The 18,947-nt window shown below is 39.0% G+C and overlaps 1 protein-coding gene across 2 annotated transcripts; it reads right to left on the bottom strand.

Annotated features, from left to right (window-relative positions):
• Window positions 1-6,371: 6,371 nt before the first annotated feature.
• LOC109030664 (reticulon-4-interacting protein 1 homolog, mitochondrial) lies at window positions 6,372-17,789 on the bottom strand. Of its 2 annotated transcripts, XR_002008732.2 has the most exons (10): window positions 17,625-17,789; window positions 16,480-16,717; window positions 15,558-15,703; window positions 14,403-14,558; window positions 12,483-12,775; window positions 11,081-11,266; window positions 10,566-10,731; window positions 9,929-10,119; window positions 8,847-8,962; window positions 6,372-8,156 (listed from the first exon to the last, which is right to left on the bottom strand). XR_002008732.2 is itself a non-coding variant. In XM_019041741.2 (9 exons), the coding sequence occupies exons 1-9, from the start codon at window positions 17,670-17,672 to the stop codon at window positions 8,914-8,916; spliced, it is 1,473 nt and encodes a 490-aa protein (XP_018897286.2). In that variant the 5' UTR covers window positions 17,673-17,789; the 3' UTR covers window positions 6,372-8,913. The 2 variants fall into 2 exon arrangements, 1 of the variants encoding a protein (XP_018897286.2); XM_019041741.2 differs by having other exon boundaries at window positions 6,372-8,962.
• Window positions 17,790-18,947: the final 1,158 nt, after the last annotated feature.

The raw sequence follows: 18,947 nt of genomic DNA, 5'->3' as shown, positions 1-18,947 counted from the left end.
AAAGGCATTTGAGAATGGGCCGATCAAAGATTCCGAAAAACGTTCAATTTCTGTAATCTTTATTCCCGTTTGTGACATCCATGAGCCGAATTGTCTTGACTCTCAGTATAAAGGGACTCTAATGCTTACTGATTAATGTTAGTGATGAAACAAGTATTGCCGCAAAAGAACAGGTTCATAAATTTTTGTGGGCTCAGGATCATAAATCTGACATGAAATTCGGATTCCCCGTGAAAAACTACCCAGAAATGATGTGCCCATCGAGCCAGGGACGCGTGTAGCGCTGCGATTTCAGGGCGCGTAAATACTGACGAGGAACGACTTGGGTGGTCCTTTGTTTACTCGGAGAATTGGGTCACGAGGAAGAAGGAAAAAAGGTTCGGAGGAATTCGCTTAGCGCCAGGCGCTATCTCAAATTCCTCGAAGACGCGCGGCGCGGATAAAAGGGACTGGACCCGAGCTCGCCGGCCACCAGACAGAGTGGCGACGCGATGGCGGCGGGGAGCGAGCGGGGGGAGTTGGTCTCGAGGTCGCTCCGGATAGTTCCACCTCTTCACCGATAGGTAGCGCCTCGAGTATAGGAAGGATTGTCGTTGCTGTTTGCTGTTCTCAAGTGCCGCGCAGTGGATGTGGATGAAAGATTGTCAAACTCATGCCTGATTTTGATGCTAGGTCTGTCCTTATGATTAGATCTGTATTATTTGAAATTAATGAATAAGTAATAATTCACTTCAGAACTTCTTCAGCGATTGAAGTGATGATTCCCTGATGTCAATGCCTGAAATGCCATGGGGAACTGTTACTTAGTAGCCTATCATACAAACCACTGAAGACAGGAAATTCTACTCAGAAGTACCTACATGATTCATTTTTCTTGGTTTTCCTCTCTGTTGACGGAACACTCAGTTTATAGACCCATGAGGCTAAGCAAGTTTGATTCTCTTCCCAGAGTGGGTATGTGATGTGGTATCATGCAAAAATGAAGGAAAATCTTAGTTTTTTACTTTTCTAAAATTACTGACGTTTAGGAATGAGTGTAGACATTATGCTCTCATTGTTGATGTTGAATGCGGAAATTAAAAGCGCGCAACTATTCGAACTACGGAGTGGGTATGTGATGTGGTGTCACGCGAAAATGAAAGAAAATCATAGCTTTTCAAATGTCTCAAATTACTGACGTCTATGAGTGTAGGCATTATGCTTGGATTGCTAACTTAAAAAAGCAGGCGCGTAACTTTTCGAACTCTTGATTAGGTGTGTGATGCGGTATCACGCAGAAATGAAGGCAAATTAAAATTAATGTTGTAAATGTTGTAATGAATGCATGGGAATTAAAATTAATGTTCTAAAATTAGGCTATTAAAACAAATAATTAGAACTATTAAGATAAGTATAGCTGACATTATATTTTTAAATCCATTCTGGGTAGTTATGAATGAAATTTCTGTTGAAGCTTTTCTCAAAATTCTTAATTTGTCTCAAATCACTGGCGTTAACGAATAATATGGAATGATTTCCGTAACCCTTGCGCGGGGGAGCGCTGCAGTCGCGGGCGGGTGACTGATTCGCGGGGGGGAGACATTCTGGCGGGGGGGCGTATGTGAATCGCGCGCGGGCACCACTGTTGTGCGCGAGGGTGACTGATCCGGGGGAGGGGGCCATTGTTTCGATTCATCGAAGAATCGATACACTACAGTGTTGCCAAGCTTATACACCAAATTTTCATGTCTATGGTTTTGAAATGGACATTACAAGTTCGAGTTTGTTCTGAAGATGGAAGAAGAAGAAGTTACTGTTGTTTGTTTACATAGTTCACGAGGAATATGGGGTTAGGTTTTATGCTTCAAATTTATGCTGACTTTAATTTCGTGAATTACTGAATATCTTAATACGTAATTTGGTGAAATTAAACGCCTATTGATTTGGAGATGGCTGCTAATGAGGGAATACGTAAGTACGTGAACTAATTTTATTTTATCGCTGACAGTCTTCCGGAACTGTAATTTGGGTAGCCCAAAACATTGCCACAGCAGATAACGTAAACAATCTTACACATCGCTATATTGAAACATTATAATTTTATGGAAGATAATGTCTGAAAGTTCTTCCAATACCTATATAAAAATATTGGTGCAATGATGTATGGTTGTGGAAAAACAGATTAAGTCGTTTCATGTCCAAAGTCCAAGAAATGGCCTCCTTGGTGTTTCGTAGGTTTAGGGAAAAAAATGAGTCGACAAAATTCATATCAGTTTACAACGCCATTCAACAGAAAATCATGTTCTAACTGTTTGATTACGTTGATTACAGATTGTTTACGTTATCTGCTATGGCAATGTTTTGGGCTGCCCAAATTACAGTTTCGGAAGACTGTCAGCGATAAAATAAAATTAGTTCTACGTACTTACCTATTCCCCCAATAGCAGCCATCTCCAAATCAATAGGCGTTTAATTTCACCAAATTACGTATTATGATATTCAGTAATCCACGAAATTAAAGTCAGCATAAATTTGAAGCATAAAACCTAACCCCATATTCCTCGTGAACTATGTAAACAAACAACAGTAACTTCTTCTTCTTCCATCTTCAGAACAAACTCGAACTTGTAATGTCCATTTCAAAACCATAGACATGAAAATTTGGTGTATAGGCTTGGCAACACTGTAGTGTATCGATTCTTCGATGAATCGAAACAATGGCCCCCTCCCCCGGATCAGTCACCCTCGCGCACAACAGTGGTGCCCGCGCGCGATTCACATACGCCCCCCCGCCAGAATGTCTCCCCCCCGCGAATCAGTCACCCGCCCGCGACTGCAGCGCTCCCCCGCGCAAGGGTTACGGAAATCATTCCAAATAAAGGCATTAAGCTAGCCAGGGATTTAGAGCTGAGGTTTGAGGGAGCATCATAAACGGAGCCGCATCGGCGCGCGAGGCGGAGGCCCGGCGCGGACTTTCATGCCGCTTCGATCAGTGCGCCGGGGGAGCGCATATGCCGTTGAGGCGGCTTCACCTGGTGAAGCCGACTCCCGGCTCCTTTTCTGATGCTGCATCAGTTTTGATGCTGAGTCCAGCATCAAAATTAGCGGCTTCAATTAGCAGACGCGTCGGACGCCAGCGCCCCGGCGTGGGCCACCGCGCCAATGGGAAACGTAAACAAAGGGGTGTTCCGCGAATTCATCGCCGAGTCCGAGGGTCGCGGTCTTCTGGGACAGCCCCGTCGGTAATTAAGCTGGGTGGCGGGTCCGAAAATTGAGGCCGTATCGGGCCGCAAGCCGACGGTCCGGCCTCAGAGGCTGAGGCCCATGTTGGTCCCTGAGCCAGCATCAAACCTCAGCATCAGCGCTTGAGGCTGGCTCGGTCGGCTCTCCAGCATCGGGCTTCAATGCCCGAAGCCGGCGGCCGGCAGGTTGAGCGCATCAGGCTCGGAGCCGTATGCCCGAACGGCCGCTACCTGGGCATACGGCATTGATGCTGAAGCTACGAGTCGATGCTGTACAGCATAACCTCATGAGGTGCCCATAGGCGGTTCTACGGGGGTGCCAGTGGGTGCCGGGCACCCCCAAGCAAAAATTAAGTACGGTTATCGGAACCGTGAAATTACTCCTTTCCCTGGTAAAAATTGGCAGTAAAATCTGTGTTCCAAAATACCATTGACCTAAGGCCGGCTGTAAAATTTCCAATAGCTTCTGTAGCCGGCTGTACAATTTCTTATAGCCTTTTATAGCCGATGGCGATTAAGTAACAGCCGGACGATAAAGTTTATGCTAAACGTTACTAAATACGGATACTAAGACTTAGTTAGTTTTTAAACTACCGCTCTCTTTTATCGCCGTAGTATCTTAATTTATTTTGCGAGGAAAGCTCCGTACTTTTGATGGATGCCTGCCATTCCTAATATATTAGAGCGCCTTCAGTTTCGTATGATACTGTGCAATACCTCTGGTGTGAAATAGTTGCTTCAGACGCCTCGGCACGCTGCGGCGCGGCGGGCGGGCAGAGAGCGCGAAACGCGCATTGGCGCCTACAAACCTAACAGGGATACTTCACGCATTGCGCAATGCGTGAAGTATCCCTGTTAGGTTTGTAGGCGCCAGTGCGTCGCCGCGCGATGCGTGAAGTATCCCTGTTAGGTTTGTAGGCGCCAGTGCGTCGCCGCGCAATGCGTGAAGTATCCCTGTTAGGTTTGTAGGCACCAATGCGTCGCCGCTCCGCTTTGTGTTAGGCTCTAATATTTAATCTCGCGGAGTCGGCGTTTTTCAGCTCATGATTTTGAAATGTTTGCACACTCTGTATGGACCATCTCATTTTAATTGATGAAAAAAAAATATGTTTTAAAGGAAAATATAAAGTGTGTTTTGTAAATATTAAGGTAGTTCCGTATCAATCTTAATGATTTCCAAAGCACACGAATTTCTACACAATTTCTTATAGCCTTTTATAGCCAATGGCGAGAATGTGTAAAGCCCGGCGATAGGAACTATAGCCCGACTGTATACTTTGTTATAGCTTCGTATAGCCCGGCTATATGAGTTGCTCAGCTTTCTACAGCCAGCTATATGATTTTCAATAGCCCTCTTTAGCCGTCTATAAGAACCCCTATGGTATTTTGAAACGCAGCTCCTATCGCCAATTTTTACCAGGGTTTAAAGATTCTGTATTCGCGCACACTGAGAAAAAATCCCAGCAATTAATTGAAAATGTTTTAAACAGAATTAATGTTGATAGCCGTGTTTTACAAAGAGTCTACTGTTTTTTTATGGTAAGACTGTAGTTTTGATGGAAAGTTTTGCTAAAAATTTTCTACATTAAATGTATAGATATTTAAGTAGAAAGGAAGGAGAGAGAAAGAGAAAGGAGGGTAGGAAAGGGGTAAAACTTGAGGGCCGAAACTTAGGCCTCCCCTGAGCGACCGTCCCCTTCGGGGCCGGTCTCCGACATTTTCCACCTCTGGGCACCCCCAAGCATGAATGTCTAGAACCGCCTATGGAGGTGCCTCAAATGCCTGAAGCTAGCATCGTTAAATGCGGAAATCGGAAATCATACGCGCAACTATTCAGACTCCTGAGTAGTACGTGATGTGGTATCACGCGAAAAGGAAGGAAAATCATAGCTTTTCACCTGTCACACACTACCGGCGTTTATGAATCGTTGCCCCCCCCCCCCCCGGGGGGGGGAGGGGATGTGTCCTGCCGTTCATAAATTACATACTCAACACATTTTTTATGTAGATTTTCAGAATTTCCCATCAATTTATTATCAGTCTTAAATGGTCATCATCTTGCATCTGATTCTTCTGGACTGAATCGCCACGTTGCCGCGCCGCACAGTGTTGAGGGCAGTGCCCTATCCCTGTTTTTCTCTTTCTAAATTTTTTGCGGCCCCTCAGAAATACGCATAGTGGCTACGGCCACTGTGTGTAAATCCAGCAATGTTTGCATCTCTTCGAAAAAATAAAATAGGAAAGGACATTGGTTTAGAAACATCGGAATAGAGATGCATGGTTTATGACTTTGACCTTTTAATTAGGAATGCATAATCTACATTACGAAGAACCTTTAATAGCGTGTTACAAGAAAACAGAGTCAGATCTGCGGTATGTCGTTGGGGACCTAACTAACTGTTAAAACTGCATAATTTTTAGGACACACTTCGACAAAAGTCCTCTAAAATAAGGGAGGGGGATACGGATACGGCTTAGAATGATGTTATTCATGACTGAAGTCTGGATTTGCAAAATAAGGGGAGGTTAAAAAAAAATAATAAAATGTGTTTTAACATACACTCTTTGGATATGGTGGTTCTCAATGGTTTTTCATTGAAAACTTTCACAAATGCCTATAGATTGGGCAAAAATTTAAAATAATTTTACTGAATGTAACACGTGTGTAATGTTGAATTAGTCATGAAATTGGTTTATTCATTGTATTTTGCAATTAAATTACAGTAATTTCCTACATTTTTTATTCTTCCTTTCTTTCCTAGTGTGTATTGTTTGTTTACCTCGGTGAAATCAATTACTAAAGTTTCTTTAACTATGTAAAATCAAATTTGTAAACACGACTCCATAGTCTGTAAAAGTCCTGTGAACTGTTTGTGTGAATTTACGAAAAAAAAGGGGAACCGAAAATGCATTATAGGTGATTATCATGCTGAAAAGTCTTACAGCAACTTAGAGTCTATTTGCTTACTATAGAGGGTCTTTTGTAGATGTTACATTCATATTTTCTTAAAAGTCCCTCTAAAATGCTCATTTTTTGATGAGTTCTTAAAAACATTATAAAGAGCAAAATTCATGTAAAAATGTGTTTCTTAAGGATTTCAATCATGCGTCAATCAAAACCATAAGATGATTAAATAATTAGACAACAAATAAAATTTGTTTCTTTTATTCACCTAAACATAACTTACAAGATTCTTTTCCTGGATACAGCAGAATCAGAAATTTTACAAGTACAAGTACCTACTTCCTACTAATCTTAAATTATAATTTTGGTCATTGTTGGCAACTAGGTAATATGTACTTTGTCGAGATAGCCTAAATGAGACTGTAAATGAGACAATAATTAGAGAGTTTTAAAAAGACCTCCACCGTCAAACCTTGTCCTCAGAGAGTGCAATAGGATTTGAATGGTCTGAAACTTCTGTTAAAAATATCGAGAATAGGTACACATTTATTTAAAATTATTATTAAAAATGTTTTTGAAATAATTTTTGAGACAGAGGTCTCAATTGAAAATGTACACAATTTTCATCTTTCGTTTACAAAAGTCTGGTGAAAAAAAACTGAGCAAACACTAAAAAATAATCAGCTTGCTGCAGTAACTTTCCATTTGATTAAGTTCCATAAAAAATTATCCTTGAAAAATAAAAACCAGAGACAAGAGACCCTCCAGTCGTATCTCTGCAATGGTGGAAGCTTTTACTTTCCGGACTTCAACATTCAACTGTTGCCCTACCTACTAGGTTGATGGTTAACAGGGTGTTGGGAGTTTGGTTTCACAAACAAACCGAATTTTGGGAAACTTGATTGGCTCACGACGTCACCCAATACACATCATCCACCTAGGAGTTAGGTCAATAACCGAAAAAAGAGTGATGACTGTTGCTCCCTTATAATTGTCCATAGGGAAGTTTTGAATCCTCGAAAGTAAAAGCTTCCACCTGTCGCCAAGAGACCAGTGGAGGGTCTCTTGTCTCTGGTAAAAACACACACATAAATTTGAAAATTTAATTTTCATAAAGAACTTTCATGCGATTATTTTACCATCATACTATTTTCTAACAGATCTTTTTCGAGGTTTATTTTTCCATCCTCATTTTTACCTCCTTTTCCCTCCTGTTTCCTGCAGAAATAACTCCACGCCATGAAAAATGACAGGTGAGGGGCAGAGTCAGTGACTGGAATTGTTCAAAAATTAAAGCTTAGGTACATTGACTCATTCACCCCCTCCCCCTCCCTGGCAATTGTGATGGCGTGGCCTATAGGTAGAATTTAAAAAAGGGTACAGTCACAAAAATGCCATAAATTAACACTAGGTATAGATTTCCTAATTTCGGTATTCTGCACAAATGACTACCTCAAAAAATTTCAACAGAAATCAATGCAATCCATAGAAATTGAGTTGCTAAAAGAATTCTGATACGATAATTGAAGCTGTTTTCTTTTGATACAGTCTTGTAGTTTGGTTTCAAGCCTTGAAATATCATATATTTTTGTAAGAAATACATAATACTTTAAAAATTTATTACGTCAAGAGAGCATCTGCGATATTCCTTCTGAGACCACTTAATAATAGATAAAAATTGGAAAATTTAAAAAATTGGAAATACTGCTCAGCTGCTTCCTCACCTCTTCAATAAAGGAGAAAAATACAGGAAACAGACGCAGAAAAAAGATTCAAAGTTGCAGATATGACACTTAAAATTCTTCCCTTAATTTTAATAAGTCTCTATCATAAAGCACCATGATATGGAAGTAGATACCAGCAGGTAAATTAGTTCCAATAGGAAATTGTGCACCTCCATCAATTAACGTGTCACTCAATCATGCATCCATTGCAATTTTAGTACAAAGGAAGTCTTCATTATTGAAATGTAGAGCTATTAGTTGGCAAAAGGACTAAAAGAATCCTACAAAAATATTTCAACATTTTTCCTGAAACATGGCAAAATACAATGGCATATAATTTCTTCCATTTTAAAAATTTACATTTCTAAACTCCATCTACTTTTATTCCTAGTCAGTTACCATTAAAGTTATTACTATAGAAATATTGAGGCTGTATTTTGATGAAATTCAAAATGGACCTTAAAACCCGTTACTGCTAAGGAATTTCTTAAACAATAATTGACAGGTTGGTGCATTTGAATTTGCATATTTTCACCATTTATGGAAAAATAACGTTATTCCAAGATAGAAAAAAATGAAAAATTCTCAAAGAAACAATGAGGGGCAATTCTGACTTCAAAACAAGTACTGATGGCTACTGACTATACGTAGTGATCGAACACAAAATCTATTCAGAAAATTAAAACAGCTGAAAGGACTGAGCTAAAAATATCTGAAAATTAAATTGAATAAGCTCCTGATTCAAATGTATGATGTTCTTCACATTCATAAATGTTTGAGAGAAAAAATCTGTCTTGAAACTAATTTTAGCAGTATCTCAAATTTCTTTTAGTACCAACAAGAAATACAATAAAAACAAGTAAAGAAGAGCATTTCCCAAAACTTTCAAGTTGATAACCACTCTTTCTCTCATATAATATGTTTTACTTGATGAATTGTACAAAAATGTATTATCATCAATGCCTGAAAAATATTGAGGTGACTATGAAAACTTACTACAAATTTGATTTTTGGACGGCGCAAATCGATGAAAGAGAGAAAACAGACATTCCTAGATTTTAGCTCAACCAACTGCTTCAGATTTTGTTGATGCACCACTTCCATCACCATGACTAAAACATAATAAGCACAAAATAATCATATTACTTGTATGAAATCATACAAAATTATGGTGTTGGACTGGAGAGCCACTACATGACAGCTAAATTCTAGAATTCAGAGCTCAATTTTGTACCCAGATCATGCCATAAACTACAGATGGGTCAGGTTAGAAACTACATACCTAAATAGTTTTATGAAATCAAAACTATATTTTCCAAAATTCTGATTTCCTGACAACAAGGAGGTCTAGTTTGTTTATTCATATTTGATTGACTTAACTTCATTGTACCCGATGAACCATCACTATCGACAGGGAATCTTTCAGAATAGACAAAATTTCATGAAAAAGGATTAAAAAAAAATTAAAGATAATTTTTTAATCAAATATGAAATAAACTATGTTCAAAGGTGCCTGTCATTTTTTAAAAAAATGGAGACAAGTTGTAACGAAGTAAACTTACTAGAAAGACATTTTAGAGTTAAATTTCATCAACGTAGGATGAAAAGTATCTTTAGAATTTTAGACTACCAAAATCACTTTTAGCCGCGAGACATTTCATTCCCATACTTCCTTCACGGATTTCCCATTTTTTATTTCCACAGTCACCACATATTTTTTGATGAATTTAATGGATTAATGGCTGAGCATTGACTCTTTGAACTGAAATTTTTATTTTCCCTGAAGATCCATTAAATGATTAATATATTATCCTCTGGTCTGTAGGTAGGAACTCATAGATAGAACAGGAGCTGCATTACAAAAGCAAAATCGAAACATCAAATCTGATATATTTGCCAAGACAGTAACAGAGTATTAAATAACCACAAATCAACGCACAAAAGTTCTGGTTCCTTGTCGTCTCACCTTTTTATGAGTAAACTTCAATAAGGCTTTTTTAGTTATTGAGGAGAGATTATTAAGCTTATTTAGGTGATAATTTATTTTGATTTTTGTGGAGAAAAATAAGAAAATTCACCTGAATCGAATGACAGTTTTGCCAAATGCTAGAAGCGAGTCCACATAATGTATTGCTTGGTCAGCATGTTGTGGAGAAAAAACTCTATCGACGACAGGCCTTAAATGACCTCTGTCCACAAGCAGACTCAACTCTTCTAAAACAGAGTGACTAATTGTGACCGAATTCCAACTATTACAACCAAAAATACCCTGCAGGAAAAGAAGAAAATAAATTTAATTCACAAATAAAAACACATTATAATTCAGTACACATACACCAGCATCCAAACCAAATAAAGCAGAGATAGCAAAAATATGGAAAATGCAATTCTGGATTATTCTCCAAAATCCTTTTGAGTCAGTAGCCAATAAAATTGATAAAATGAAATAATACTAATGCCATTTCATTTTTATGCGCTTCCAAACAAAGAATCACAGAAGAGAGAATCTTTCCGGAAGTAAAAGTATTCTTACACACTTATAAACCTTCTTTTTCCAAAATTGGACGATATTTTAAGGTAAATCATTTGAAAGTCTTGACACTTTATCTTTTGACAGTCATCTTTCTACATACATTTGCCTCATCAACTAAACATAAAACAAATACTTTACAAGAAAAATGTATGATATGGAGGAAAAAATGGACGCTTTCTTACATGAGTAATCCTAATCCAAATGGAGTACAAACTGCCTAGGAATATTCCAAACGAGTCAGATGGCAGTGGAGAATTGACAGTGGAAATAACCATACCATCAGAGGAACAAAGTTGAAGACAAAACTGATGGGCTACCGACCCAGCTGTATTGAAAATGACGGAAAACCTGAAATTTAAAACAAGCGAAATCTAAAACTCAACCTTGCTAGATGTCAACTCTGAACCTTAACAAGAATAGTATCATCTTTCATACTGAATACCATTTTTAATTTCTTGATACAATTCTTAATTTAAATTTGTGAACCCTTGCATGAGGGTGTCTTATGTTTCTGTAAAAATCTCTGCACAGTTATCTGATCAAAAAAGCAAGTACTTTTCAGAAAAGGATCTACAAATAGTCATGCACTTGTACCTTATTTTTCTATCATGCCTTGAGAGTAGAGAATAAGAGCATCACAATGATTTCACATAAATTCAAACATCATTGGACAAATAATAAGATTTAAGAAACTCACTTTTCCATTTTTGCAAGCTGTTTTTCAATATCAGGAACTTCTAATGGCAGAACTTCATCTGCTCCAAGCTCTGCCATGAAGGAGCTAACTCTTCCAACGGAGGTGACAGTGATGTGAGCTCCAAAATATCGACAAAGCTGGACTATTAGGACTCCGATACTACTGCTTCCACAATGAACTAAAACCCTGAAAATATATTTCATCATAAAAAATATTGCCACATAATCTTCAGGGAAGAAATAAAGATCAGCTGCTCACAAATATTGGCACTCAGCAGTTTCCGACATATTTCGCCGATGCATAACATTCTACGGACGGACATAATCTTACAGTTTTAGGTAGTTTAAATGGTTATGAAAACAAAAGATGAGCTTTTAGCCGACTTCACAAATATATGCAATGATTGGGACTCAGGCCATGCTTCTTTTTTATGCACTTTTCTTTGCACTGAAAAAGACCAAAGTGTTGGTCGAAATGTTTGCTTGTCTACCATGTTAAGGTAAAATTGTAAATATATTAACATCCTCTTGCACATTGTTTCTTTATTAAGGCACGGCCTGAGTCCTAATCATTGCATATATTTGTAAAATCGGCTAAAAGCTCAACTTTTATTTTCGCATTATGAGTACCCAAGAACCAAAAAACCTTGTTTAAATGGTTATTTAAACTCTTAGACTTTTAAATTACCAAACTGCCATTCATCCCTGCTTCTCTACTGCTGGGAGGCTCTTAAGATCCTTTCAGTGGACAAAGGAGATTATTTGTCAACCTAGGTCCTCGAGCACCAGATACACCTGCTGGCTGGACAGCCGTTAAAAGTAGGATCCTATCCTACTTTGAGCGAGTTACAGGGGGCAAGTTGCGACCTTATTAGCTATGAAGATTGCCAAACCATCCGAAGGCCGACTCGCCGCTCAAGACGCGCTTCTAGCTTGCAGGTGTATCTGGCACTTCAATGAAGCATCATCTGTTTTTCAATAAATTTGTCCATGAAAATTGTCAGAGCTTTGCATTTGAGCCAAGAAGAGTTGACCAAAAAGGTTTATGTACTACAAACTTTCCCCCGAAACCCCGTCTTATAATGATAATTTAATTTAAAACAGCCATTGTCAAAAATTAAGAAGAAGCAGGAAATGTCAAATGTGTTGAGGAACAGGAACAGGAATAAGAACTGATCTCCTGAGTGTCTCACTTGTTGAATTACAGAGAACTTGGGCTTAAAGTAAAGTTGAGAGTGCACCTGATTAGCATGTATAATTGTGTTTTCTCTACCTTGAATATTGTTTGAATACGACCAATCAAAACCAGCGAGACTTCCTGAATAATCCTCGTGTGAACTACACGGTGCAATAAAATTAAGGAGGAAGGGGAAAAGTAAAATTATTAAATACTCGATACAAACCTTTTACCTTGTCCTGATTTTCCACTTAGACCTGCCTTATTCACCACTGCATGCCAGGCGATGCATCCTGAATATGGTAAAGTTGCAGAGCCTTCGAATCCGAGACATTTGGGTTTACGGGAGACAAAATGCTGCTTAACAACAACAAACTCAGCCAAAGTCCCCGGAGCCCATGGTGGGACTGCCGCCCACACTTCATCACCAATGTCGAATTTACGAACTTCATGACCCATTTCCATTACGATACCGCTACAATCACGACCAAGGATGACAGGCAGTTCTCCAGATACATTCTAAAGAAAGAAAAAAAGGTAAATTAAAAAAATTGTTTCAAAACTTCTGTCAATTATGCTGCAGGATAGAGGCAAAAAGCTCTTTAGTGTGATTCTGCTAGGTGTGCCCAACTTCATGTGAATGAACTTATATCAAATTGAGACAATAAGCTGAAAATTAGATGTTTCTTCGTGCATTGCTACCTTTTAGTACAACTTAAAAGATGCTCCTTTCCAGGATTTGTATGTATGTATGAGCCGCTTTTACGGCGCGCTAGGGTGCTCTGCGACGCCTATTCTCCACAGGAATCTGTCATGGTAGAGATCCTCGGGAAGTTGGCATCTCTCCATCTCTTCGTGGATGCCCTCAACCCACCGTTTGGCTGGACGTCCTCTCCGTCGCCTACCTGGGGGAACCCACTCCAACACCTTCTTCGGCAACCTGGTATCAGCCATTCTCTGCACATGCCCATACCATACCAATTGCTTGGTCATGATATCGTGCACAATCGTCCCCTCAACGCCCATTATCTCTCGGACACGTTCATTCCTGACACGTTCTCTCCTCGAGATTCCAGCCGATCTTCGCCAGAAATCCATCTCGGTCGCCTTGAGCATTTCTTGGGTCCGCTTCTTCAACTGCCACACTTCACTGCCATAGGTGATAATAGGCTTGACAACCGAGTTATAAATCCTCTTCTTGTTGTCTTTGGAAATCCTTTGGTCCCAAAGGATCCCATTTAGCATGGCGATGGCTTTCCTTCCTAGAAGATTACGGTCCCGAATGGCCTGATCCAGCTTCCCATCCGAAGTCAGCTTCACCCCCAGGTACTTGTACTGTTCGCAACTTTCTATATGTTGACCATCCTCCAGGACTATGCTTTGCTGAGCACCTCCGACTGACATCTTTTTTGTCTTACGGACACTAACCTCGAGGCCCCATTTGCGGTACTCCTCCACCAACTTCCGGGTCATATACTCCGCGTCATCGTGATCTTGACTTATGACTACCTGGTCGTCAGCAAAGCATAGCGTGAAAAGTGTTTCTTGGTCATTTAGAGGGACGCCCATGCCGGCACACTTTCTTTTCCACTCCTTCAGAACGTGCTCTAGATATATCTTAAACAGCGTCGGTGACAGACAACATCCCTGCTTAAGCCCCTTGGTGACAAAAAAAACCATCTGAAAGCCTTCCTTGGCACTTGATTCTAGCAAAAGCCCCCCGATAAAACTGCTTGACTGCCCCAATAAGTCCTTTACTAAAACCAGTTTCTTCTAGGACTTCCCAGAGTTTCACAAGAGGAATACTATCATAAGCCTTTTCAATATCCAAAAACACTAAGTGAAGCTCCTGGCCAACAATTCTCTTCTTTTCGGTTAACTGGGTAACACAGAACAGATGATCAGCGGTAGACCGACCAGCCCTAAAACCTGCTTGCTCCTCCGCCTCGAACGGGGTCCACTCCTCTTCGATCTTCGCTTTCAACACTTTCCAGGATTTAAGGACTAAAAACCTGGCTGAGGATTGTACAAAAAATTTGGTACCTAATATTATATTAATTGAAACTGAGATTTGATTAATTTGTTAGGAACTTTTGAGACTGAAAGGAGAAAAACAAAAACTACAGTTTGAAAATTGTAAACTTACAGAATTGTACTTGTTTAATTGCTTCCTCAAAGTGCGGGCGTACCCTCCAGCAATCATGATGTCAACGGTGTCAATTGAAGCTGCTCGAACGTGAATAAGTACTTCATCTGGTGCAGATATTGTGGGAGTGAATACATCTTCTAATAGAGCAACAGCCTAGGTGGAAATAAACAAAAGAGTCACTCCATTTCTTGTATTGTACAGATGAAAACCATAACTTCAAAAGTTCAAAAACATAATACTGTGAAATGATCCTGATCTAGATTCCCCTGAACAACCAAATAAAATATTTATTGAGTTGACCATAAAATGCTTCCCATTGGACATTATTTACACTCTTGGAAGAGGTAGATTGGTTTGATGCTGTGACAGGATGTCTACTAAGATTCACTTTAGATTTTCCTGATAAAGATTTTCTATATGTTATAAATTAAATTTCCTGATTTTTTTTGCAAATAAATTGACTTTCATTAGATTTGACAAGCCAACATATTTAATGAATTGGATCAAACGTTTCACTTTTGCCTGCGGTAACAACATGTGGTTGAAGAATGATGGACCACTTGGAATTTTTAAATCCATTGTCACTTTTGCTGACAATAAACACCCTGTGGACATATTTATGTTAGGAAGAACTATGTTAAAGTGAATCAAGTCAAAAGAAACTTTGTGCATAAAATTTGCTTGCATCATGATTCATTCTAATTTTCTTCACTTTTATGTAATTCTCTTAAGCAAAAATACGTCCAGATCATACAGCTGATTTCAATTAGGTCTAGCACTCATTTTTCATAGGATTCCGAGGATCCAAGGAGAACGTTGTTTCAAAGAAGACGTATTTTGTTTGGCGTAACAATCGAAACTGTTTCGCATCAGTGTGTAACATTCGTATTTTGTTTGAGTGTTACCGGAAATGAGGGGGCGTGGCTTATTTAATTGGATTTTTTTTGCACAACATGGCAACGCTGTCGTAACATTTTGATGCGAAACACTTGGAACGTGCTCCGGAGCAGGTTGCAGAATTGTTACGAGGTTTCTAACCTCACTTCTAGCTGCTTTGCTCTCATTGGTTGTGAAAAAGTGACGCAAATAACACAAAATCGGTAGCAGGAAACAATTGTTGCGGCAAACAAAATACGTCTATAGATGACTTACATCTATTCCTGAGAAATTCGTAGCTGCAACTGCCCTCATTGAAGATGCTGGCTGCAGAGCAACTTTCAAATTTAAACCTATGATCAGGCCAATCCCACTTCCGATGACCAATCCTACACATCCTGCACAGATTGTTGACCTACTTACTGTAACAGAGAAAAAGATCAAACATTAGGAAAGAGTTGAATTCTGAAAGTAATAAATGCATCAGTGAAGATAAAATTTCTGAAGCTCCATCTAAGAGTTATTACGCGATGTTATTAGAATTTAGATGGAAACATGGTGGATTCAAGGAAACAAGAATTGAACCGCGTTTATAAGAAAGGAACCAAGCCACATCAGCTATTGCCAAATTTCACGGGGCAATTTAATTTTTAACAAGAGAACGTTTGTGTGGATTCCTTTGAAAATTTAAAGGAATTTGCTTCCTAGGTACCTATTATGGAGAAAATCCACTAAACTATGTATGAAAATCCGCACAACCATTTTCATGTAAAAAATTAAATTTCCTAATTAAATTTGGCAATAGCTAATGTGGTTCGGTTCTTTTCTGTTTAATGCGGTCCAATTTACAGCGACCGACAATGATTGACTTCCTGGAATCGGGACAAATCAAACATTTGGCACTGAGTATTAAATAACTTTGATCAAATTAAATAACTTTAATCAAATTAAATTAAGAAATACTTAGAAAATTCTGGACAAGATTTGTTTGATGGTACTTAGGGATTGCTTATAAAATACAAACTGCCTTATTTTGGACTTTCCAGCCACCCTCCCTCCCCCATCGAACACTTCTGTGACATATGTGCTCATCATTGGATACATAAGAACTGAATGGCATAATGCTCTCCATGCCCACACCCGTGAAGCGTTGCATATTTTATGGACGGCCCTTTACTTGAACACTATGTACACTTACATTTGTTATGGAAAAGCTGCGAGTTACTGCAAAGAACGATGATTGAACTAATGTATTGACTAGAAAATTGTTGTGCATGATCTAGTGCATCTAAAAGAGAGGTGATTGCATTGCTTGCAAGTTCCTGAGTTTTGATGATTCTGGGGGATGCCAATATGTCGACAACATATCCATGTCCCTGATCAGCAATCGCAGTTAAAGTTGTTTGTCCACTTTGAATCGCTACCAGTAACAATGCCTGGAAAAAGATATTTTGTCATTTAAACACAGAGAGTGGTAGATGAAAATCAAAACCATGAAATTAAAATATTTTGTCTGCTCTATAAGCTTGGTTACTTATTGTATACAGGATATTACCAGCTACTGTTTACTCAGCCTTACTAAGTAGGTCTAAGGAAAAAATATGAAACTGGTTGCTTACAATGGCAATATAATTTTAAGAACTTAACTTGAGTGCCTGTTTGTGATATTGAGTGTTGATAGACTTAATCTTTTACAACACAAACTTAAATACTTCAAATTTTAGAAATCTTAGGAAACCTAATCCCACATTCTACGTCCCTGTGACATTGGCATTAATTGGTCGGTAGTCAAACGTAAGCAAACAAGACTGGTTCCACTCATGCTCAAAAATTTAATGCTTGCATATCTTGGAGAGTATGATTGTCAGATTGTCTTCAGTCTGAGTAAACAGTGCGTATAGTCTCATGTCAATCTTGGTTCTGAAGGGTGCTCTAGATCGAAAAAAGTCACTACGTTGACTAGCTAGTGTGGACCTCTGTGAATGATCTCGAAAATTGATCCGTAGTTAATTCTTTAAAACTGCTTGTTTCAAAAATAAAACATGATTGACAAGGTAGGGTGAATACAAAATGTCAAAATAAACATAGGTTTGGCCACCCGCCAGATGCAGGCTAAAACGCTTAAATCCTGAGGAACGAAAACCCAACACTTAATGATTTAGAATTTAAAAGGAGAGGTAAAGCAAGAAAATTTCAGCTGTTTGGCGCTTTTTCTACACATTTCAACTCCTAATCTAAAATATTCACGTTGAGCTTGCAATACTGAGGTGATAAGAATGTCAACAGAACAACTCCCACAAATGAGCACAAGAACTGATAAGGATTTTTGCTAGATATCCATACCTGTAAGGCTTCGAGTTTTGATGAAAGTTGATTCCATGCTTCATCCATAACTTTGGAGGTAAAAAGCGATTAACATGGTAGATTTTACTTTGATTAATCAATGCTTGACATTGGAGCACAGGCAGTTGTCTCCATTTTGAGGTTACGTTAACAACACAGCGAAGCGGTGAACGATGGAAAATTGATAAGCCTGACGCAACTCCGCGGTGGGTAGGCAACTAGAGTTGCCAAGAATGATCATAGGAGGGGCTTGGGCTTGGAGGACAAGGCGTATAAGTGCAGTTTTTGAAAAATTTGAGATATTAATTATTTCCCGTAAAACTAATCTGAATGCATATTCTATGAAATATTCGCTCCAGAATACAGCTTTTAAGCATCAAAAAAGCAGTTTGAACTTTTTTTCCGCCATAAGGCTCCATATAATTTCGATATTTGAAACACGCATATCTCGAAATAGCAAAAATTGCACTTATGCACCTTGTCATCCAAACCTCTAAAATTTGCTCATTAGCAGAGCATTTTCTGCAGCACTCTTAAGTACCGAAAAAAATTACAGGAAAAGAAGAAGATATGATTAAATGTGTGCACAAAAAAAAAAAAAAAAAAAAAAAAAAAAAAAAAAGTCCCCTGGTAAAAATTGGCAGTAGAATCTGTGTTCCAAAATACCATAGACCTACAGCCAGCTGTAAGATTTCCAATAGCTTCTATAGCCGGCAACACAATTTCTTATAGCCTTTTATAGCCGATGGCGATTAAACAACAGCCTGGCGATAGAGTGTATGCTAAACGTTACTAATTACGGATGCTAGGACTTAGTGAGTTTTTGGACTACCGCTCTCTTTTCGGGCCGCAGTATCTTGATTTAATTTGCGAGGGAAGCTCCGTACTTTTGAAGGATGCCTGCCATTCCTAATATGTTGGAGCGCCTTCAATTTCGTATGATACTGTGCAATACTTCTGGTGTGAAATAGTTGCTTCAGGCGCCGCGGTACGCTGCGGCGCGGCGGGCGGGCAGCCAGCGCTGGACGCGCATTGGCGCCTACAAACCTAACAGGGATACTTCACGCGTTGCGCAATGCGTGTAGTATCCCTGTTAGGTTTGTAGGCGCCAGTGCGCCGCCGCTCCACTTTGTGTTAGGCTCTAATATTTAATCTCTTGGAGTCAGCGTTTTTCAACTCATGACTTTGAAATGTTTGCACACACTGTATGAATTATTCTCATTTTAATTGATGAAAAAACATATGTAGAAAAGGAAAATATAATGTGCGTTTTGTAAATATTAAGGTGATTCCGTACAAACTTGAGGATTTGCAAAGCACAAG

Source organism: Bemisia tabaci, chromosome 3 (genome assembly GCF_918797505.1).
Source record: "Bemisia tabaci chromosome 3, PGI_BMITA_v3".
In the NCBI taxonomy this organism is placed as follows: domain Eukaryota; kingdom Metazoa; phylum Arthropoda; class Insecta; order Hemiptera; family Aleyrodidae; genus Bemisia; species Bemisia tabaci.
This window is presented reverse-complemented; position numbering and strand designations above follow the sequence as displayed.